The sequence below is a fragment of the Mytilus trossulus genome, chromosome 11 (assembly GCF_036588685.1).
Source record: "Mytilus trossulus isolate FHL-02 chromosome 11, PNRI_Mtr1.1.1.hap1, whole genome shotgun sequence".
NCBI lineage: Eukaryota > Metazoa > Mollusca > Bivalvia > Mytilida > Mytilidae > Mytilus > Mytilus trossulus.
Window position 1 is genome coordinate 237,499 of NC_086383.1, and position 24,706 is coordinate 262,204.

General features: G+C 29.4%; 2 protein-coding genes across 2 annotated transcripts; both read left to right on the plus strand.

Moving 5' to 3' along the window:
- The first annotated feature begins 1,682 nt into the window (after positions 1–1,682).
- LOC134691537 (fibrinogen-like protein A) lies at positions 1,683–19,148 on the plus strand. The gene is made up of 9 exons (XM_063552103.1): positions 1,683–1,793; positions 11,514–11,579; positions 12,351–12,422; positions 13,151–13,222; positions 14,284–14,343; positions 14,565–14,704; positions 17,414–17,510; positions 18,057–18,221; positions 18,973–19,148. Exons 1-9 carry the CDS (start codon positions 1,721–1,723, stop codon positions 19,146–19,148), a joined length of 921 nt encoding a protein of 306 aa, XP_063408173.1. The 5' UTR covers positions 1,683–1,720.
- Positions 19,149–19,430: 282 nt separating this feature from the next.
- LOC134691538 (fibrinogen-like protein A) lies at positions 19,431–22,905 on the plus strand. Its single transcript, XM_063552104.1, has 4 exons — positions 19,431–19,442; positions 21,340–21,436; positions 21,989–22,153; positions 22,691–22,905. The coding sequence occupies exons 1-4, from the start codon at positions 19,431–19,433 to the stop codon at positions 22,903–22,905; spliced, it is 489 nt and encodes a 162-aa protein (XP_063408174.1).
- Positions 22,906–24,706: the final 1,801 nt, after the last annotated feature.

The following is a 24,706-nucleotide window of genomic DNA, read 5'->3' on the forward strand; positions in this document are numbered from 1 at the left end:
TTTCGCAATTATCAATATAAAAATGACCACATCGTCACATGAAACAGAGCTTTTTAAATAAAACTGGGAATTGAAGTTACAAACTCCTTCAACTGGCTTGTTTATTGTTGTGATAGGTTTTAAAAAATGAAAATTCGGAAAAAGACACTTATTCTAATTTCAAATACACCAAGGATTATATTATCAAAATCCTATCCTTTTCTCTTGATCAACATTACTTCTTTTTACTGGATGATTTGTATGTATACTCATATGAGCAGAATTAATAGGAAAATTTTGAAAAAGCCGTTACCATAAATAAACTAGCGTTAAAAGAACGGAGCAAACTGAGTAAGTGACATGCTTAAACTATTAATAATAACGTATTTAGATAGTTTTGGCTGAATTTAAATGATAATGTACTTGTATGTCTTAAATGTATTATAAAAATATGGCTTATGACAAATTTAAGCATCGTTTGTTTGCGTTTCCTTGTTGTGATGATTTTCGGTTTCACAAGCGTGTATTTTCACGTATAATGCTTATATTCTTACGTCATTGTTCTATGATGTTGTGAAGCTCATTCATAAATTAGCATATGAGTACGATCGGAACAGCCCCCAAGGATGACTGGGGTATAGAAATATGGTCACTTGGTCTTCTTCCGACCGGCAGTAAAACGCTTGCCGAAGTGGGGCGTCCGTTTGGCTGTGCGGGATGTATCAAGTTCGCAGTCACGTCCGGTCAGAAGGGGGACGTTAAATCCGATGCCTCGTGTAAAGAGAGTGCCACGCTCTTTGCACGTTAAGAACCCTTGCAACAACTCTTTGAGGGGTCCGTAGGTGGCCTGTTGCAAGGTAAAATTTCTGTCCCTATCCATATACCCTCCTTTTCCGGTAGCAGTCCAGATTTCTCCGACCATAATTCCTGAATGGCCTCTATTGTAACAACCTACCTATTGTAATTATTGTGAACTTGTTCTCGTCCTGAATATGCATGCAATATTTGCCACTGTACGTTAAGCAACCAATAATCAATCAATCAAACGATCGGAACAGCTAAATCAATATATTCACATTTTACCACGGATGTGTACCCAAAGCGTTTGGAGGACGTCATACTAGAATTGTCTACATTGCATTTTTGTGTTGTATATTTATATTTAGTCACTACTTTTATGAGGTTTTCTTATGAAGTTTTTTTCTGGTTTTTTTTTCTCGTCCTTGTCAACATTATATGGTATTCAGAGGGTTGTCAACGACACGAAAGCTACTCCAATATAATTTTAAAGAAGAGCGATAATGAGTATTCGCTTATCAAAACAGTTTTCTATTTTTGATTTTTGGAAGTTTTATAAACAGTTGATTGTACTTCATTACAACACAGAAGTGTTGACTATTGTGCTTAAAAGATATGAACGAAGTCGATTATGCAAAATTATTAATGAAGCTTTAATGCTTCCGACAATTTGTACTTTTATTCCTTAAATTTTATATTATTTAAAAATCATGAAAAATTATTTGTAATGCTTTATTTCTGCAATCAAAACTTTCAAATAATAGAAAAAATTTTCTGCTGAGTAAATGTAAAAAAGAATGCACCATCTGGATACCTGTGAAATTTAATACGTTTTGAAAAAAGTTAACATGCAACAAAATCATTTTATATCAAATGATATTTTTCTTTATTTGAATACAACAATTTCACTGTCTCGTTTGTTGAGGAACATCATTTGCTCAATATGTTCAAGATGCTTATCGTGTTGTCACTTCTGTTCGTCGTAACTTTTTCCTTGGAATCAAAAGACAGAGAAGGTAGGATAATTATATGTGTTATCATTTAATAAGAATGCACATAGTTGAGCAACGTCACTTGGTAATTTTATTTTTGTTTAAATTTCACGAAATTGTTTGGATTCCAGTTTTTATTATGGTACAGTACTTGCAACCTTAGACGTTACTGTTTGACGTGAACTTGACTGATCGATGATAATCGGTGACGGATGTTTGACTGATCGATGAGTGATCGGTGACCCATAGGATCCGTCAGATAAGTCAAATAACCTATGTGAGAGTTACCGTGACAACGGTCATCGATCGATTAGTAAATTAAATGTATGCACGGATCGAACGGATTTTGATACAAATTATTAACCGCCATATGATTTCAGTACTTTTTGTTTATCAGGATTGGTTGTTTTTCATAAAGTATGTTTACTTTAATGAAAAAGATAATAAATTTTTATAGGCTTTGCCTAAATGCAAATATTTCTATATTTTACTGAAATTATTGACCGCCATTGGTAATTGTGCTTTTTATAGTTGAGATTAGGTTGTTTTTCATAGAATTAAAAGAATGTCAGAAAAATCATACTAAAATTTTGTTCTCAATTGTTTAAAATTACCAAAACTATTTTTGATTTTATTAGAAATAATACTATTTTATTTTAAATCAGTTATTTTTAACATCTCAAGACAAGTCTTTTAATTAGAATAGGAAATAATAAGAATTAAAATACTTAAACTTTTATTTTTGTGGAATAAGAATGCAGTTATTGCTTTATTTTGATACAAATTATTAACCGTCATATGATTTCAGTACTTTTTGTTCATCAGGATTGGTTGTTTTTCATAAAATATGTTTACTTTAAGGAAAAAGGTATTTAATTTTTGTACGCATTGCCTAAAATGCAAATATTTCTTCATTTTACTGAAAATATTGACCGCCATTGGATTTTTGTACTTTTTATAGTTTAGAGTAGGTAGTTTTCAATAGAATTGAAAGAATGTCAGAAAAATCATACTAAAATTTTATTCACATTATTTATAAAAACCAAAATTATTATTCTTTTTATCAAAAATGAAACTATTTTATTGAAATCAGTTATTTTTAACATCTCAAGACAATTCTTTTAATTAGAATAGGATATAATAAGAATTAAAATACTTCAACTTTTATTTTTGTGGAATAAGAATGCAGTTATTGCTTTATTTTGATACAAATTATTAACCGTCATATGATTTCAGTACTTTTTGTTCATCAGGATTGGTTGTTTTTCATAAAATATGTTTACTTTCAGGAAAAAGGTATTTAATTTTTGTACGCATTGCCTAAAATGCAAATATTTCTTCATTTTACTGAAAATATTGACCGCCATTGGATTTTTGTACTTTTTATAGTTTAGAGTAGGTAGTTTTCAATAGAATTGAAAGAATGTCAGAAAAATCATACTAAATTGTATTCACATTATTTATAATAACCAAAATTATTATTCTTTTTATCAAAAATGAAACTATTTTATTGAAAATCAGTTATTTTTCACATCTCAAGACAATTCTTTTAATTAGAATAGGATATAATAAGAATTAAAATACTTCAACTTTTATTTTTTGTGGAATAAGAATGCAGTTATTGCTTTATTTTGATACAAATTATTAACCGTCATATGATTTCAGTACTTTTTGTTCATCAGGATTGGTTGTTTTTCATAAAATATGTTTACTTTAAGGAAAAAGGTATTTAATTTTTGTACGCCTTGCCTAAAATGCAAATATTTCCTTATTTTACTGAAATTATTGACCGACCTTGGATTTTTGAACTTTTGATAGTTTAGAGTAAGTTGCTTTTCTTGAATTAAAAGAATGTCAGAAAAATCATACTTAAATTTTATTCGCATTATTTAAGATAACCAAAATTCTTTTTCTTTTTATCAAAAATGATACTATATTATTTAAAATCAGTTATTTTTAACATCTTAAGACAAGTCTTTCAATAAGAATAGGATATAATAAGAATTAGAATACTTAAACATTTATTTTTGTGGAATAAGAATGCAGTTATTGCTTTATTTTGATACAAATTATTAACTGTCATATGATTTCAGTACTTTTTGTTCATCAGGATTGGTTGTTTTTCAAAAATAATTTACTTTAAGGAAAAAGGTATTTAATTTTTGTACGCGTTGCCTAAAATGCAAATATTTCTTCATTTTACTGAAATTATTGACCGCCATTGGATTTTTGTACTTTTTATAGTTTAGTGTAGGTAGTTTTCAATAGAATTGAAAGAATGTCAGAAAAATCATACTAAAATTTTATTTGCATTATTCAAAATAACCCAAATTATTTTTCTTTTTATCAAAAATGAAACTATTTTATTGAAAATCAGTTATTTTTAACATCTAAAGACAAGTCTTTTAATTAGAATAGGATATAGTAAGAATTAAAATACTTAAACTTTTATTTTTGTGGAATAAGAATGCAGTTATTGCTTTATTTTGATACAAATTATTAACCGCCATATGATTTCAGTACTTTTTGTTCATCAGGATTGGTTGTTTTTCATAAAATATGTTTACCTTAAGGAAAAAGGTATTTAATTTTTGTACGCGTTGCCTAAAATGCAAATATTTCTTCATTTTACTGAAATTATTGACCGCCATTGGATTTTTTGTACTTTTTATAGTTTAGTGTAGGTAGTTTTCAATAGAATTGAAAGAATGTCAGAAAAATCATACGAAAATTTTATTTGCATTATTCAAAATAACCCAAATTATTCTTCTTTTTATCAAAAATGAAACTATTTTATTGAAAATCAGTTATTTTTAACATCTCAAGACAAGTCTTTTAATTAGAATAGGATATAGTAAGAATTAAAATACTTAAACTTTTATTTTTGTGGAATAAGAATGCAGTTATTGCTTTATTTTGATACAAATTATTAACCGCCATATGATTTCAGTACAATTGTTCATCAGGATTGGTTGTTTTTCATAAAATATGTTTACTTTAAGGAAAAAGATACAAAATTGTTATCCGCATTGCCTAAAATGCAAATATTTCTATATTTGACTGAAATTATTGACCGCCCTTGGATTTTTGTACTTTTTATAGTTTAGAGTAAGTTGTTTTTCATAGAATTATAAAAGAATGTCAGAAAAATCATACCTAAATTTTATTCGCATTATTTAAGATAACCAAAATTATTCTTCTTTTTATCAAAAATGATACTATTTTATTTAAACTCAGTTATTTTTAACATCTAAAGACAAGTCTTTCAATAAGAATAGGATATAATAAGAATTAAAATACTTCAACTTTTATTTTTGTGGAATAAGAATGCAGTTATTGCTTTATTTTGATACAAACTATTAACCGTCATATGATTTCAGTACTTTTTGTTCATCAGGATTGGTTGTTTTTCATAAAATATGTTTACTTTAAGGAAAAAGGTATTTAATTTTTGTACGCCTTGCCTAAAATGCAAATATTTCCTTATTTTACTGAAATTATTGACCGCCATTGGATTTTTGTACTTTTTATAGTTTAGAGTAAGTTGTTTTTCATAGAATTAAAAGAATGTCAGAAAAATCATACTTAAATTTTATTCGCATTATTTAAGATAACCAAAATTCTTTTTCTATTTATCAAAAATGATACCATTTTATTTAAAATCAGTTATTTTTAACATCTAAAGACAAGTCTTTCAATAAGAATAGGATATAATAAGAATTAAAATACTTAAACATTTATTTTTGTGGAATAAGAATGCAGTTATTGCTTTATTTTGATACAAATTATTAACCGCCATATGATTTCAGTACTTTTCATTCATCAGGATTGGTTGTTTTTCATAAAATATGTTTACTTTAAGGAAAAAGGTATTTAATTTTTGTACGCGTTGCCTAAAATGCAAATATTTCTTCATTTTACTTAAATTATTGACCGCCATTGGATTTTTGTACTTTTTATAGTTTAGAGTAGGTAGTTTTCAATAGAATTAAAAGAATGTCAGAAAAATCATACTAAAATTTTATTCGAAATTATTTAAAATAACCAAAATTATTCTTGTTTTTATCAAAAATGAAACTGTTTTATTGAAAATCAGTTATTTTTAACATCTCAAGACAAGTCTTTTGATTAAAATAGGATATAATAAGAATTAAAATACTTAAACTTTTTTTTTTGCTTTATTTTGATACAAATTATTAACCGCCATATGATTTCAGTACTTTTTGTTCATCAGGATTGGTTGTTTTTCATAAAAATTGTTTACCTTAAGGAAAAAGGTATATAATTTTTGTATGCGTTGCCTAAAATGCAAATATTTCTATATTTTACTGAAATAATTGACCCCCATTGGATTTTTGTACTTTTTATAGTTTAGAGTAAGTTGTTTTTCATAGAATTATAAAAGAATGTCAGAAAAATCATACCTAAATTTTATTCGCATTATTTAAGATAACCAAAATTATTCTTCTTTTTATCAAAAATGATACTATTTTATTCAAAATCAGTTATTTTTAACATCTCAAGACAAGTCTTTTAATTAGAATAGGATATAATAAGAATTAAAATACTTAAACTTTTATTTTTTGTGGAATAAGAATGCAGTTATTGCTTTATTTTGATACAAATTATTAACCGTCATATGATTTCAGTACTTTTTGTTCATCAGGATTGGTTGTTTTTCATAAAATATGTTTACCTTAAGGAAAAAGGTATTTAATTTTTGTACGCATTGCCTAAAATGTAAATATTTCTTCATTTTTTCTGAAAATATTGACCGCCATTGGATTTTTGTACTTTTTATAGTTTAGTATAGGTAGTTTTCAATAGAATTGAAAGAATGTCAGAAAAATCATACTAAAATTTAATTCGCATTATTCAAAATAACCCAAATTATTCTTCTTGTTATCAAAAATGAAACTATTTTTTTGAAAATCAGTTATTTTTAACATCTCAAGACAAGTCTTTTAATTAGAATAGGATATAATAAGAATTAGAATACTTAAACTTTTATTTTTGTGGAATAAGAATGCAGTTATTGCTTTATTTTGATACAAATTATTAACTGTCATATGATTTCAGTACTTTTTGTTCATCAGGATTGGTTGTTTTTCAAAAATAGTTTACTTTAAGGAAAAAGGTATTTAATTTTTGTACGCGTTGCCTAAAATGCAAATATTTCTATATTTTACTGAAATTATTGACTGCCCTTGGATTTTTGTACTTTTTATAGTTTAGAGTAAGTTGTTTTTCATAGAATTAAAAGAATGTCAGAAAAATCATACTTAAATTTTATTCGCATTATTTAAAATAACCCAAATTATTATTCTTTTTATCAAAAATAAAACTATTTTATTTAAAATCAGTTATTTTTAACATCTCAAGACAAGTCTTTTAATTAGAATAGGATATAATAAGAATTAAAATACTTAAACTTTTTTTCTTGTGGAATAAGCTTAAGAATGCAGTTATTGCTTTATTTTTATACAAATTATTAACCGCCATATGATTTCAGTTCTTTTTGTTTATCAGGATTGGTTGTTCTTCATAAATTATGTTTACTTTAATGAAAAAGATACTAAATTTTTGTAGGCGTTGCCTAAAATGCAAATATTTCCATATTTTATTGAAATTATTGACCGCCATTGGATTTATGTACTTTTGAAAATGTAAATATTCCTTCTCATATTTGAAAATATTGTAATTTCAATTGCAATGAGTTGTTATAAATATATTTGATATGTACTTTGTACAAAATGTGAATAATTCAAGAACAGATCTGCTTAAGATGTCAGACCACCAATTAAAAATCCCTATCTGTTCAACCAAATTTTGCAATTTTCACAGCTTTCTAAATATTTTACCTTAAGTTTAACTTCATAGAAACCAGGCATATCCTTAATTGTACATGTATCAGCTTTATACATGCCAATTTTCACCATCCCTTTAAAGCCTTCTAACAAAATAACTGACCTTTAAACAGAGGTACTCCAAAAAAAAAAAAACTGGTTTTCTGGAAATCTAAAATAGTATGCAAAATTGTTGGTTAGTTCAAGTAAACAAGGACATCAAAAGCACTATTTTGTGTCAGAGTAGGGCTACTTTTACATACGTTCTAAATTGGAGGGAGTAATTGGTGGTCTGACACCTAAAGAGCAAAAAAAGTTGATCAGAAATCTTTTGTTTTGTTTATTCTTAATCCTTAGTCAATTTGAAGTTAAAAACATCCTTTCTGAGCATAATGCGACTCATATTACAAATTTCACAGCTCAATTTAAACTGACTGTAATGTAAGCATTTGATAGAAAATACTTGAAAATCTCATTTTGGACTAGAGAAACATAAACTTTCAATATCAAGATCAGCTTTTGTTGATTTTTCTTTGTTTGTTCTACTGCTTTAAAGACTTTCCACTATTTTTACAATGAGTTTAATAAAAAGTCCAAGGTATTGAAGAGTCAAGGAATATTGACCCCCCTTTTTTACACCTGGTGTCAGTAATGCGACTATTAACTGATCAAAAGTGCAGTCATGGTCATTTAACTGTTTTATTTACTATCAGTCAATAAAATTTAAAGTATAAAACTTTCATTTGGGATAATAAATGATATTTTTGTGAGTTTATGCAGTGTTTATATCAGGCTATGTTAACTGCCATATACATGGTATGCCGCAATGACATAAGGGGTAAAAATCAAATAATTTCATCAAATCTTCATGACGACAATTTTTTTGGGGTAGCAATCAACCTATGTTTAAATGTTTAACACCACAGAAACAACTTACTGTGCATTTATAACAATTTATAACATTTTTTATATGAAAACATATTGTCAGGGTGGGAAAAGCTAAAAATAGCACACATTCAGGTTTAAGGCTCTAAATTCTCAATATGTGACTTTTTGCTCCAAAAAAGATTAAAATGTAGCTACTATTATTTCAAATGATCAGTTAAGACCAAAAAAACAATTGTTTTCTGAATTTTGGGTTTCACCGCATATCTCTTAAAGATGTCAGACCACCAATTAAAAATCCCTATCTGTTCAACCAAATTTTGCAATTTTCACAGCTTTCCAAATATTTTACCTTAAGTTTAACATCATAGAAACCAGGTATATTCTTAATTGTACATGTATTAGCTTTCTACATGCCAATTTTCACCATACCTTTAAAGCCTTCTAACAAAATAACTGACCTTTAAACAGAGGTACTCCAAAAAAAAAAACTGGTTTTCTGGAAATCTAAAATTAGTATACTATGGAGCGCATTAATCCACAATTTTTAATGCAAACTCACAGACAAGTAAATTTTGGCTCAATTTTCTCTTTCTCTTTCACCAAAAGTTTCATTTCTGCAAATTTGTTGGTGAGTTCAAGTAAACAAGGACATCAAAAGCACTATTTTGTGTCAGAGTAGGGCTACTTTTACATACGTTCTAAATTGGAGGCAGTAATTGGTGGTCTGACACCTTAAAGTTAACGGTTTGTTTTTGTTGATCAAACATGAAATTATTCTTCATTTTCATAGAATATTATGACCACCTTTGGATTTTTGTACTTTTTATTGTTTAGGAATGGTTATTTTTTAATAAGGCAAAAAAGACTATCAGTAAAATATAATGTAATGTTGTTTGCAAATTATTGATATTTCTTGTTAAAAAAAAAAACCAGCATATTTTGTAATTTGTTATTTTATAGGCTTTGATTGTGACAAGAATATAGAAAGGCCGTGATTGTGATAAGTGTTTTTACTGAATTTTATAATGATAAGAATACCAAAATTTAAAGTATTGAAAATAATAGACTAAAATTTTCAATAACTGATCCCTTCATTTCGTTTTCTCGAGTATTTATGGAATATAATAAAATCAAAATCGCGACTGATATAGACACCGTTTTAGAACTTGCCGCGTTTGAAAATATAATATAACCGCGTTTGAAAATATAATATAACCTAAATAAAAATGAAAAAGACCATTCTTTAATGATAATATTTTAATTTAGATTTTATCTGTACATTTCTTTTCATTTCAATTCATAAAACTTTGCTATATAATTAATAAAAAATGTATCAGTTGTACTTGAACGTTGGTATTTCACGGTTCACCATTTTAATTAAATTAAACGAAACTAAGATTCCGTAATTTGTACTAGTATATCATGTGACGTATTAAAGTTCAATCCGTCAGTAAGGTCAATCGGTACTATCCGTCCGATCAGTCCGATCAGTCAATTACTTCTATAATACTAAAATTACGAGGTCCAATTTGTCAGCCGTCATCGGGTAAAAACGACAAATCAAAGAATTCAACTCTATATATAACTAATATAGGACAATGGTGTAGATTAAAAATTACACCACTCCAGACCCTTTTGTTTTCCACATAATTAATATTGCCAATAATTAACAAGTTCCGGGTCTAATCCGATACCGATACCAATAGTATATTCACCTGTTAGCTATTACCTTATCTGTACGTTCCGCATTTGACAGGCGCACCACCAAACGGTGTATTTAGGATTTTGCTATATACACGGGTCATAATCAAAGGGCTGACACGACTAAATTCAATCATTGCAAATTGTTCCCTATTTTAGCTTTATTCAGCAATCAGCAAGACTGTCTAAGATAACTAATATAGGACAATGCTGTTGATTAAAAAATACCCCATTCCTGGATAGCCTGGACCTTTTGTTTTCCAAATAATTAATATTTCCAATAATTGATAAGTTCCAGGTCGGCGGGTTCAAACAGAAAGATTTGAAAGCAGAGAAAACTGTGTATCTTATAATCGACATGACTTTATCAGATGACAATACCAATTACTAAAATAAGGCTTAGGCATAGTTATATACTTTAATTCAGTCACGGATCCGCGATATCACGGGTGTGCACTTGTTTACTATAAGTCTGACGGATTGCTGACGTGAGTTTGACGCGAACTTGACTGATCGGTGGCTGATCGATGACCGCTGATTGATCGCTAAAACAGTAACGCCTAAGGTTGCAAGTACTGTATATTACAAGACGATGAATAAAAATACCAATTGGGAAGTAATAGATACAACAGTAAAAATACGATATCAAATAACATTAAATACTTTGGTTTCGCCATTTTTAGTAATAAGTATCGATACATCTTAAACAGGCAAAATCAATAAACTGCAGTTATTTACAACTGTCATTTAATTCCTTCGTGTTTAAATTTGGCTTTTGTAACTGTTTTTACTACTTAAGCTCAAAGCCTTGTTTTTTTTACATTTGCTTATTTCAGTATTTGTCTTTTGGGAAGAAGCGATGGATCCTTTCTATTTATAAGCATCGAAAGTTAATTATTTTCTATCTTCAATACCAAAGACAGCCTTTGATAAAATATGCATATGTTAGAAAAGTCAGGGGTGCGATAACTTGTATGGGGTGTATTACAACATGTGCAAATGCTTATTTGTAATTGGACGGACGAAAACAAAATGTAAGGTGATGTGAACATTTGTAGCTAGGGCTTAACAAATTTAACAACAATGATTACAAATAATTTTAAAAGGTATCTTGTTATGGTTGCAACAGGTCAATAATAGATAAAAATATAAAGGAAAATAAATATTGACAACATTTTAAATTAGGCAATTACATAAGTAAACGAATCTGATTTGAATTGATTAAAAACGTTTCCGCTATGGCATATCCATGGCACGTGAAGATAACTTAAATACAAAACACACTTTTAGATATCAAATTTAATTTCAGTTTTGAGAACATATAGAGAATCAGAGGAGAAGACTAGAGTTGATGATATTTTACACGAATTACAAGGTACAATTACCGTTTTTGGATCCTTTTGTATGTTCATAACTAGTGGTACATCTTTCGAGAAACCCTCTAATGTTTATTCCAATGTGAGGCATGCAAAGTTTGAATAACATTGCGTCAATGTTTTTTTTTTATTAAATCATATACTGCTGATCAGAGAGGAGGAATATATGTCAAGAGGATTATCGCTTTTAAAAAATATGTCAACCTGAAACATGCAGAAACTCCTCTGCTTTGCAAATATAACTATATTCTAATTTTTAAAGTTAATCTTTATTTTTGAACATCTATACGGATGTTTTTATTTTTTATCTTAAAACACGTGACAGAAGAAAAAAAACATTACTATTTTATGTTTTTATTTTCGCTTAATTGATCCATCATGACATACATGTAATTAGATTAGTTTTGGGGTCTATTCCTACAATTTTGAATGCCAAGTCGGAAATATGACAAGTGTTTTCAATTCGTTTGATATGTTTGAGCTTTATATTTTCCATCTGATATCCAAGGCTTGCGTTTAATGTTGCTTCTTAAATCGTTGATATATTACACTTAGGGTGTCATATGACAAACAAAAAGCTCTTCTTTAAAACAAATTGTCACAAATATAATTACATTAACGGAGGTTGTTTAAATTAGATTACAAAGTATTATATATAGAAAAACAACATTCAAAATACTAAAAAAAAATTTCCATCATTTTATTTAAATCAAAATAAACGCTTTAAGATTGATTTCATATTGAAATATCATAACTACTTTAATTGATAGGAATATGTCTGCATGAAAATGAAGACAGAGACGTTACACAACTTAAGAAAGATACACAATCTATACTCAAAAGTAAGTATATGATATTTTTTTATGTGAATATGTTTTAATTTATTTTTTTACTTTTAAAATATCTTGTCGAAAGCGCCAAGTTAAGAGATATTGAAAATGAGAAAGGATCAATAAAAGAAAATTTGAGCATACGATCAAAACGTATGCAGCATAACGACAACATTTAACACAAGGCATTTAAAGGAAAACATGGAGTCTTTCCGAATAGACTGACACTGGCGAACAAAAGTACATTAAGTCAACCGACTAAAGGCAGAGATATATTCGGCTCATAAGGTCAGCCCAAGAGTGTTTATCGCTAATTAAAAAAACCCAGAGCAGCACAGTAAGTGCATATTTGGACTAGGTACTAATTACCCCTTGTAGCACAGGAGTTTGACCCGGTTTATGATCGTTAATACCGTGCTCATCAAAAAATACCAGAGTTAAAATTGTGTTTGAGTTACAAAATTCCTATAACAAGCACTGTCATACATTAAAGTTGTTTGTCTGATGCTTCCTGATTTTCAATTGATCCCTTTGCTATGGTTGTATATTCGCTCTCTTTGACAAACAACCAGACAAAAACTCTGTAATACCAAAACAAAAACACTTAAAATCTACTCACGACCTGATTGATACTAAACAAGTAGAGCAATGCCTTAATAAAAATCCACGTAAAACAAATTGTATCAGATTAAAAGGGATAACTGTATTTGTGTCATATTCAAATACTGTCTTTTTAATAGATATAGCGGTGTATAAAGATGTAGTAAAGATGAACAAACAGTTGAAGAATGATATAAAATGGATCCTAGAAGGTCAGTATATTGTATAAGCGTTACATATACATATATACATTATAGATATTTTCCTTAGAGGTTTATACATAGGAAAAGTAAATCAACGAATTGAAATATTGCATCAGAACAAACGTAAAGAAGTCTTTGCACTAGAAATAGAAACAGTGTTAGGCTTTGGATGATAAACATGTTATAACGAACACCACTGACGACCCATTAACTGAAATAGTAACAATTTTTATTATAACCCGAAATGTAACAGAAGTCTTGTAGCAAATCATTCCATACTTTCACAAATTTTTTTTATTATCAAAAACAGTTTGGAATTAGCTCCATCCTGCTTATACATGTACACAGCAATGATTTCTTTCATTTTTCTGGCTTTTGCTTAATAAAATGATGACTATTAAACAGCGGTATACTAATGTTGTCCTCTTTATCCCAACACCATCCCTTTATCATGTTCTCTCCTATTTGCTATATCAGCTCTGCGACGTGTATATATAATTTCAAGCTAATATCTCATGAAATTATTTGCTACCATCCGGTGTAAACAATCGGTAGTGTTAGTGTTAATCATCAGACACCATATTAATATGTAGTTGCAAATGTAATTTAGAGAAAATTTTGACGGTTTAAAACAGAGGGGAAAGATACCAAAATATAAAAAGAAGACGATGTGGTACCATTGCCAATGAAACAACTTTCCCGAAGGATCGAATGACACAAAAGGCTATTTAAGTTCAGAGATAAAACAAACTGGAAATAAGAAAATATAAGACTAACAATGCAGCATTCAACTCCAAATGTGTATCCCGTCGTTGTGAAAAGAGGACGGAATTGTGGTAACAACAATGGAAACAATATAAAAATATTTTAAATATTTCAGAAGAAAGGACTGAATATACTCAAGTCGTTGATGTAGAGGCTTAATATCAAATTAAATTTGTTAAAAAAAAAAGGCAATGCAATGTGTTAATGTAAATTTATTTCTCAACAAAAGGCATACACAAGTATGCTTAAATTGAGTAATAATGAATCATCAGATTTGGCTAACATTTTGCATATTAATTTTATAGAATCTCGTGGCGAAAAAGAAATTTCAAGGATTATCAGGCTGTTGAAACATGAAGTGAAAGGTAAATAGACCACATTGCCTTTTTATTATATCAATATGTCTTTTTATTATAGTGAATGTTAAAAAAAAAAAAGAGAAGGAGGATAAAGATAAAGAAAATCTAGATAACTATCATCATTGTTTCTAATAAGAAGGATAAAAATTAAAAGAAATATTGTTACGTTCAATTAAAGATATTTGTTTCTATCAAATATGTAAAACTGTTGTGTATATAAATTGCAGGGATATGTGTAGGGTCTGCAAAGGACTGCACTGAGATTAAGAAATATAAAGCAACCTCTGGTGTCTACCAAATATTTCCTAAGAAAACACAAGGAGTAAAGGCTTATTGTGACATGGATACAGACGGCGGGGGATGGACAGTACGTTCTTTTTTCAAAAATAATATAATTACATTAGATGTATGTTTCATAGGTATACGTTATTTTGATTGGCTAGCAGCAATCTCGCGTCATTTTTCATTTTAAAATGAATTGCATGAATTGAAACATATATGATGACACACGTTTCCACAATAAAGTGCATATTCAAATACAAGGAAAACAGGATAGGAATCGTGTTTTCATGATCATAGCGAAAAACATGTAATTATAAGTATTGAATGCTTCATTAAGTAATTTCATAGGGTTGTAAAAGCGTTGACCGTGCGTACATTTTTAGAATGATGCGCTTCCGCGCTTATAGAAAATGTATTTCGGTCAACGCTTTAACAACCCAATGACATAAAGAAGCATTCAATTATCACATCAATTTATATCTAATTGTTCTCATCAGGCTCACTAAGAAGTCTGTTTCTAAACTAAAAATGTGTATTATGCTATGAGTATGAATATACAATAGAATGCAACCTGAATTAAGTGCGAGCGATATAACGCAAAGAAAAATAACCTGCTACTGTCGTTCGATATTGTACGTTTTTAAAAGACTACATAAAGAGTAGAAATATACATTGTTTTACAGTGAAGATTCAGTATACTAGTAAACATTGAATAACTGTGTATCATAATTTATATATATAAATATGTTACAGTGAATTTGTATAATTAGTGATTATGTAGAATCCCTGAAATTTTCAGGGATTATGTAGAATCACTGGCAAGTTTATGGATTCTATATAATCACTAAATTTTCAGGGATTATGTATAATCACTAGAAAAAACGTCAGTGATTAACATAATAACTGAAATGAAGAAATAGTTTTATTTATAAAGAAAATGAATAAAAGTCAAATAATTGTTTCTATAAAATCATTAAAACATCATTATAAACATTATTTGTAAAATGTTAAGCACAATATATCAAAATAATAACCCCAATTTTTTTTAATTTTAAACACAATATATTAAAATGTTAAACACAATATATTAAAATAATATGCTTCACATCTGTTTTTACAAAAATATCCACATTTTGAAAAACCTTTTCCTTCACATATCGAATCAGATTTTACGACATGCCTAAGAGAAATAAAGTGTTCAGTAAAAACATCTGAAGGGTATTCCCAAAAAAAGGGAATTAGCAACCCCAAAACTGGTTTCAGCAAGATACCATGTTTTGTGGCAAGGCACAGAACAATTGCCATTAAGTTTTTTGGGTTTTCCTTTCTTTTTGTTACTCCATGGCATTGCTATGAGAATATTACACCAAATGTCAGCCTCCTCTAAAATTTTGTTTTATTTGTCAGTTTGAAGTTCATGTTCATTTGAACAAAAACCAACAAAAACCTACAAAACAGATGTTCCATAATCTTCTCATAATCTTCTTCAACATTTGTTTTACACGTACCCCAAATAACATGCTCTGTAGATTTACAAATATAACATGAATATCCATATGATGCTGGCTTTTAAGAAACAAAAAATACATGTAACGTTATCCCTATAAAAGGAATGTTAATATCATTAATTTTGAAGTCTTCAACTGTATCTCGAGACCCTGTGTTGGTTATTTCTTTTAAATCATCCTCTGTGCTTAAAACCAAAATTATTTCATCTGGCAAGGAATATGAAAAAAAAATTATAACTTGTCTATAATAAAAACAATTATCAAACAAAGGATCCTGAAATTATTGATAATCCCTGAAATCATATTAGGGAATTTGTAGAATAACTATTACAATGTTCAGTGATTATGTAAAATCACTGTTCATTTTAAGAGATTACATATAATCACTAATGATATAAGTGATTCTACATATTCCCTGAAAAATCAGTGATTCTACATATTCCCTGAAAAATCAGTGATTCTACATAATCCCTGATTATACAAATTCACTGTTACATATACAAAGTAAATCTGAAAACATAAATTAACTTTAATAATTGTTTTATTGAGAATATTGATAACAGACAAGTTCAAAACAAAAATTGACAAAGTGTTCTCTTAACATACCAAATATGTCAAAGTTTCATTAACGGTTGCAAATTATATCTATATGTAACAAATCCAATTAAGAATATGAAAAACTTTTATCTACATACATAAAACTTTGATGCGTATGGTTACGTCTTTATACTGCTATATAAGACACACATTAGGCGCGTTAGCACTCGTCTCAGTTTACTGAAAAAAAATTATACAAGTATTAAATCCTTCAAAAAGATAACTCAACAAGATCTTTCGAATGCGACACTCATTTATTGTAATGATATATATATTAAAAAAAAAAGAAGATGTGGTATGATTGCCAATGAGACAACTCTCCACAACAGATCAAAATGACACAGAAATTAACAACTATAAGTAGCCATACGGCCTTCAATCATGAGCAAACCCCATACCGCATAGTCAGCTATAAAAAGCTATAAAGTTATTATCATTAGTCATGTTAGTGGCCAATACTTAATAGCTCTCAGTTTACTGATGAAGTGTATACAAGTATCAAAACTTTAAAAAGACAGCATACAATAAGATATTCTAAACGACATACAGATTTTCCGAATTCTGTGACATTTTGTAAATTGCAGTTGTTGGCAAAATATCGATAGGAATGAGTTTCATCACATGGTTGGATATATTGCTTTTGCTTGATATTCTAGTTTCAATGTCATTATTTTATTAATTCATTGAAGATTATCCAGAAAAGGTATTACGATTCTGTTAACTTCCAGAGAAATTGGAGAGAATGCGAAAACGGGTTCGGTAACGTCAATGGAGAATATTGGCTTGGTATGTATACTTAAAACATATAACAAATAAGTATTATAACATATAATAGTAGTTCTCTTATTATATTTGATGCGTTTCTCTCAGTTTTAATTTGTAACCCGGATTTGTTTGGGTTTTTTTCTCAATCGATTTATGAATTTCGAACAACGGTATAAAACTGTTGCGTTTATTTATATGATTACAGCGTATGCAAAGTCAATTCTCCCGACAAACTTTTTTAATTTATAATAAGCGATTTAAATAATTGGATATATTTCTGGTATAAAAATGTTTTTTTTTTAAATAGCAAATGATCTTCCCTAACTTTCATTAGTGTGAAAAATAAATATGCATTCATGTAGCAATCTTGTAACCCCAAACAGGTGACATGTTCTGATTCAATTTTTATTTGAAATGTTGCCATTAAGACTATCATTATCAAATTATTATAAACAATCTATAAAGTTCATCAATCAATCTAACGTTAGCGTTTGTCATTTACTCAAAACTATGTTTTTAATCGTAATATGAAAACACATTACGTATAAGTTATACGTCTTTATTTAGGCAACAAACATATCCACCGTTTGACGTCCAGTGGTACATACGAGCTTAGAATAGATCTCACTGATAAGAACAGCAAAAAGAAGTATGCTAAATATAAGACATTTGTTGTTGGAGATGCAACATCTCAGTACAAGCTGACGATTGGTGTTTATAGCGGCGATGCAGGTAAGACAATTGCTGTTAACAAGCAGCATCATAACTCAAGTTGAATATAAACAGAATATAATAATTATCTCCTTACAATCATATTTTTATAATTTCTTGTCGAGTTTCTCTTTAATTTCAGTTTTTTTTTATATTATCATTTCTTCATCACTTGTATTGTGTTTGGGATTTTTAAATGTTCTGGCCTCGTGCATTATGGCAGAGACTTAAATTGTCAACATGCACGATAGTCAGTGAAATTTCAATCTTAAGCATACAAACTATGTAAAGCAACATTGCAATAAAATGAATTGTGATTTCTGACTGACTCAACAAAAGCAGTTTCTTTAATAAGTGAAAAAACAACACATACTCCGATGAACTTGAAGATACAATTACACTTACGGTAACATATATTACATACGAAAAAATGTGCGCGTATTTAGTATGCAAATGATATCGTCAACGTTCAAGCAATTTTTTTTATGTTTTATTCTTTAAGGAATGACTGTAATATTTTTTCTGTCTATGAAGAAATAACATACAAAATTTGGTGCACACTGAATAACGCGCGTAGCAGTCATTTATAATGTAATTCTTAATTCCATTTCAAACCGTATAAAACCATGAAAAACGTTGATGACGTCACGGTCACATGACTAAATTATGTCAATGGGCTCATAACAAAATAACGTCAGCCAATCAGAAGACGCGTTACATCCAAAATTAAATTATTGGAATATAAACGACGCAATATGTATTTCAATTTAAGGAGATTCGTTGAGTTACCACAACGGAATGAAATTCTCTACTGTTGACAGGGATAATGATTTACACAGTTCCAGCTGCGCCAAAAAAGAAGGACCATGGTGGTTTAATAACTGTTCTTACAGTGCTCTAAACAGCCCATCTAGAAATCATTGGAAATGGCATCATATAAGAATCTGATGTACAGTAGTTGTCGTTTGTTTATGTAATATATACGTGTTTCTCGTTTCTCGTTTTGTTTATATAGATTAGACCGTTGGTTTTCCCGTTTGAATGGTTTTACACTAGTAATTTTGGGGCCCTTTATAGCTTGTTGTTCGGTGTGAGCCAAGGCTCCGTGTTGAAGGCCGTACTTTAACCTATAATGGTTTAATTTTTAAATTGTTATTTGGATGGAGAGTTGTCTCATTGGCACTCACACCACATCTTCCTATATCTAATTACGTGAAGACGTCGGTCATGATGATACGAAAGGTCTAGATATAATAAAAAAAATATATTTCTTGTATGAATTATTTCGCCATGTTATTATCTTAAGACAGATATAGATTTTGCTATGCAAGCGTTTCATGATATGTTAGTTTAAATCACAAAGGAGGGGATTTCGAAACAAAATGATTGAATTTTTATATATTTTATTACTAACAAGAAAACAGTCGGTTTCCATTCGTTTGATGTGTTTTGGCTCTTGGTTGTATCATTTGATACGTGACTCTCCGATTTGATTCTTTTTTTTTTATTTCACGTTTTATTTTTCAAATACCGTAGATAAATGAACCATTACTTTTACTCAAGTTCAGCCAGGATCTCTGAAAAAGGGTAAATTTTAAAATGCAACAGATTGTGACTATAAATATGAAATCGTGTCAGATTTATTAGCGGATTGGAATATTTTGATATTATTTTGCTTATTTCAATTCATGTTGTCAAGTGATGGTGTACAAATAGTTTTATCTCATCTAGCAGGGACATAATTATGTTACACTCAGGTCTTTTTATAAACAAAAACTTCACTTTTATAAACAAAACCTTTACAACTATATTAAGTTAATTTGTCAAAGACATAAACGACCGTGTTACATATAAAGGTTATCAAACAATGGACAATACAATGAATTTAACCAATAAGTTTGTACTGATTGATATTCTTATCTGAGATATTTGATATCTGTGTTAGTCGTAATATTCTTTCTTTGGTTTTCAGTAACTAATCGACCCTTACATCAGTACTTTGTCCCTTATTTTAGTTTGTGTTTTCTGTGTCGATGTGGTCAATCAAGAGTTTGATAATCAATTATCACTGGTATTAACGGGGTTCTTGGTTGTGTTGTTACACCATTGTTGCATGTTATTAAAAAGGCAGAGCGCTTGAAATCATGTTGTAGTCCCCACATTCGGTAAGTTCATGTTCGAAGTCAGTAGTCGCAATTCAGTGATAGTGTGTTTTTTTTTATTTGTATATAAACATGATAAACATCAGGCCATTGATTTTCTGATATAAATTGGTTTACATATCGGTTTGCCCTTTATGGCCTTTTGATAGCGTACGTTGTATGGTGACCTTATTTGACTCTGGTATAAATAAAGGCAACAGTAGTATACCATTGTTCAAAATTCATAAATCGATAGAGAAAGAACAAATCCGGGTACCAAACTAAAACTGAGGGAAACGTATCAAATATAACAGAACTACGACACAACAGAGACACAAAACCGAAATGTAACACACACAGAAACGAATTATAATGTAACAATGGCCATTTCCCTGACTGGGTACAGGACATTTTATGAAAAACATATCACACATTTCTAATTAATATCAAAACATATTGATAAAGATATAGAAGAACATAAGTTGGAGGGAAAAGTAAAATAACAAAAATACTGACCTCCGAGGAAAATCCAAACGGAAATACTCTTAGGTAGCACTCCACAGTTAGAAAATAAAATTAAAAATGAGCCCCAAAATGTTTTATCATCTCCTATTCCTGGATTTCTAATACATTAACCTAACTGTTTGTGTTGTACATGCGCATATGTATGTAATCAGTATCTTCCATAGATTCAATTTTCCAAAGTTAAAAGGGTGAAAATTAATTCCTTTTATGTGTATCCATGGCAACATTCAGCATGTATTTACCATAAAATATTGCAAAAAGGGTGGTGAACATGTCATATATCCACCCAAAATTTGGATCAAACTAGAATTTCAATGCCTTTGATTGATACCTTTATACCTTTTTCTGTGACATTTTGTAAATTGCAGTTGTTGGCAAAATATCGATAGGAATGAGTTTCATCACATGGTTGGATATATTGCTTTTGCTTGATATTCTAGTTTCAATGTCATTATTTTATTAATTCATTGAAGATTATCCAGAAAAGGTATTACGATTCTGTTAACTTCCAGAGAAATTGGAGAGAATGCGAAAACGGGTTCGGTAACGTCAATGGAGAATATTGGCTTGGTATGTATACTTAAAACATATAACAAATAAGTATTATAACATATGATAGTAGTTCTCTTATTATATTTGATGCGTTTCCCTCAGTTTTAATTTGTAACCCGGATTTGTTTGGGTTTTTTTTCTCAATCGATTTATGAATTTCGAACAACGGTATAAAACTGTTGCCTTTATTGATATGATTACAGCGTCTGCACAGTCAATTCTCCCGACAAACTTTTTTAATTTATAATACTAGTAAGCGATTTAAATAATTGGATATATTTCTGGTATAAAAATGTTTTTTTTTAAATAGCAAATGATCTTCCCTAACTTTCATTAGTGTGAAAAATAAATATGCATTCATGTAGCAATCTTGTAACCCCAAACAGGTGACATGTTCTGATTCAATTTTTATTTGAAATGTTGCCATTAAGACTATCATTATCAAATTATTATAAACAATCTATAAAGTTCATCAATCAATCTAACGTTAGCGTTTGTAATTTACTCAAAACTATGTTTTTAATCGTAATATGAAAACACATTACGTATAAGTTATACGTCTTTATTTAGGCAACAAACATATCCACCGTTTGACGTCCAGTGGTACATACGAGCTTAGAATAGATCTCACTGATAAAAACAACACAAAGAAGTATGCTAAATATAAGACATTTGTTGTTGGAGATGCAACGTCTCAGTACAAGCTGACGATTGGTGGTTATAGCGGCGATGCAGGTAAGACAGTTGTTGTTAACAATGCAGTGTCATAACTCTAGCTGAATATAAACAGAATATAATAATTATCTCCTTACAATATTGTTATTTAATAAATACGTTTCTTCCAATTGAATTACGATCATATATATATATAATTTCTTGTCGAGTTTCGCTTTAATTTCAGTTTTTTTATATTATCATTTCTTCATCAGTATTGTGTTTGGGATTTTTAAATGTTCTGGCCTCGTGCATTATGGCAGAGACTTATATTGTCAACATGCACAATAGTCAGTATATTTTGAATCCTAAGCATACAAATTATATAAAGAAATTTTGCAATAGAATAAATTTTCAACACTGACTGACTCAGCAAAAGCAGCTTCTTGTAGAAGTAAATAAACTACACATAGAACGATGAACTTAAAGATGCAAATGCACTAAAGGTAACATACATTACATACGGCAAAATGAGCGCGTATTCAGTGCAAATGATGTCGTTAGCATTTATACAGGTTTTTATGTTTGATTATAACGTATAACATATTTCAATTTCAGGAGACTCGTTGAATTACAGCAACGGAATGAAATTCACTACTGTTGACAGGGATAATGATTTAAACAGTTCCAACTGCGCAAAAAAAACTGGACCATGGTGGTTTAAAGACTGCTCTTACAGTGCTTTAAACAGTCCATCTAGAAATAACTGGTATTGGCATAATATAAGTGGTCATTACGTGAAGACGTCGGTGATGATGATACGGAGGATTTAGATATAATAAAATATTTACCTATTCCTTTTATGAATTATTTCGTCATGTTGGTATTTTAAGAAAGATACAGCTTTTGCTATGCAAGCATTTCATCATGTATTAATATAAATCATGAAGGAGTGGATTTAAAAAAAACAACCTGATTGAATTATTATTTATTTTAATACTAACAAGAAAACAGTTGTTTTTCATTCGTTTTATGTGTTTTGGCTTCTGATTTTGCCATTTGATATGTGACTTTCCGATTTGAGTTTTCCTTGGAGTTCGATGTTTTTTGTTTAACTATTTTCTTCATAACCGTAAATAATTTTACTATTACCTCAACTCAAATTCAGGCAGGATCTCTTAAAAAGGTACACTTTAAAATTGAACAAAAATTCAATGCAACATAATGTGACTATAAACATGAAATCGGGTCAGATTTATTGGCGGTTTCTAAGATTTTGATATTGTTTTGCTTATTTCAATTCAGGTTGTCAAGTGATAAAATACAACTAGTTTTATCTAACATAGAATGGACATCATTGCGTAAGACTCGGGTCATTTTTTTTTATTTCTAAAACTTTATGGTAGGTTTTCGTTTGCTTATATAATGGTTTATAGTTGTACTGTTATTGATTTCTGTCATTTTCATTCGCATTGAAAAATAGAAAAACCGCTATAAATCCGAGTTGGTTGACGGGGAAGAAAATTTGGAAATAGATTTATTGATTGATTGAATGATTGGTTAATCATAATAATTGATTATTGGTGTTGTAACGCCTCTTATATTTAGAAGCTTTCTTTTCTACCTCAGGAATAGATTAACTACAATGTAAGCTGTAATTGGCGAAACTTTTAGGAATTTTGTTCCTCGATGCTCTTCAACTTCGTACTTTATTTGGCCTTTTTAACATTTTTGGATTCGAGCGTCGCTGATGAGTCTTAAGTGGACGAAACGCGAGTCTGGTGCAAAGATAAATTTTCAATCTTTGTATTTATGATGAGTTTATTTATTATGCGCACCACTTTTTTGCTATTTTTTTTTATTAGTGGTGGCCCGGTGTTCCCGGAGAAAACCATCGACCCTCGAAATTGTAGGTTAACCACACTTAATAAATTCCTAATATTTTAATCGATCTGTAAATTTGAGTGAGTCTTGTTGTTTCCAAATTTATTCAAGACAACTAATGCTTTCCGAAACTGATTTATAGTTTAACAATTGATACGTACGTCTAAGCGTTTTTGTAAAATATGTATGGGAACAATCATATTACTAATAGAAGGTGTTGGTTATCACGTTGAGGACTGCTGTATGATGGTGAGTTTTTAGATATGTTTTTGTTGAATAGTTGCTGTCTCAATGATGAATAATCTTTTTAAAACAAAAAAGTTTTCTTGTTTTAATGTAGATAAGACCGTTGGTTTTCCCGTTTGAATGGTATTACACTAGTAATTTCTGGGGCCCTTTATAGCTTGATGTACGGTGTGAGCTAAGGCTCCGTGTTGAAGGCCGTACCTTGACTTATATTAGTTTACTTTTATAAATTGTGACTTGGATGGAGAGTTGTCTCATTGGCACTCATACCACATCTTCCTTTATCTATAAACATTATCTGATTTGATGGATGATTACGAATAAAACATAATCACAGTAACTGATTGACTCTAAGATTAGTACGTTGATCCTTATTTTCGTTTGTGCTTTTGTGTGTTCTGTATCGATGTGGTCAGTCAATAGTTTTATCACTCGTTTTACCAGGGTTTTTGGTGTGTTGTTACACCAATGTTGCAGGTTGTTAAGGAGGCAAATAAAGGCAAC

Bases quoted from the DNA above. Each gene is read 5' to 3' on its own strand.
- LOC134691537 (XM_063552103.1), top strand. From the start codon at position 1,721: ATGTTCAAGATGCTTATCGTGTTGTCACTTCTGTTCGTCGTAACTTTT. The intron at 11,580-12,350 runs GTACAATTACCG...TTTAATTGATAG, and splicing joins TATTTTACACGAATTACAAG to GAATATGTCTGCATGAAAAT. The intron at 17,511-18,056 runs GTATGTATACTT...GTCTTTATTTAG, and splicing joins CAATGGAGAATATTGGCTTG to GCAACAAACATATCCACCGT.
- LOC134691538 (XM_063552104.1), top strand. The intron at 21,437-21,988 runs GTATGTATACTT...GTCTTTATTTAG, and splicing joins CAATGGAGAATATTGGCTTG to GCAACAAACATATCCACCGT. The intron at 22,154-22,690 runs GTAAGACAGTTG...TTTCAATTTCAG, and splicing joins TGGTTATAGCGGCGATGCAG to GAGACTCGTTGAATTACAGC.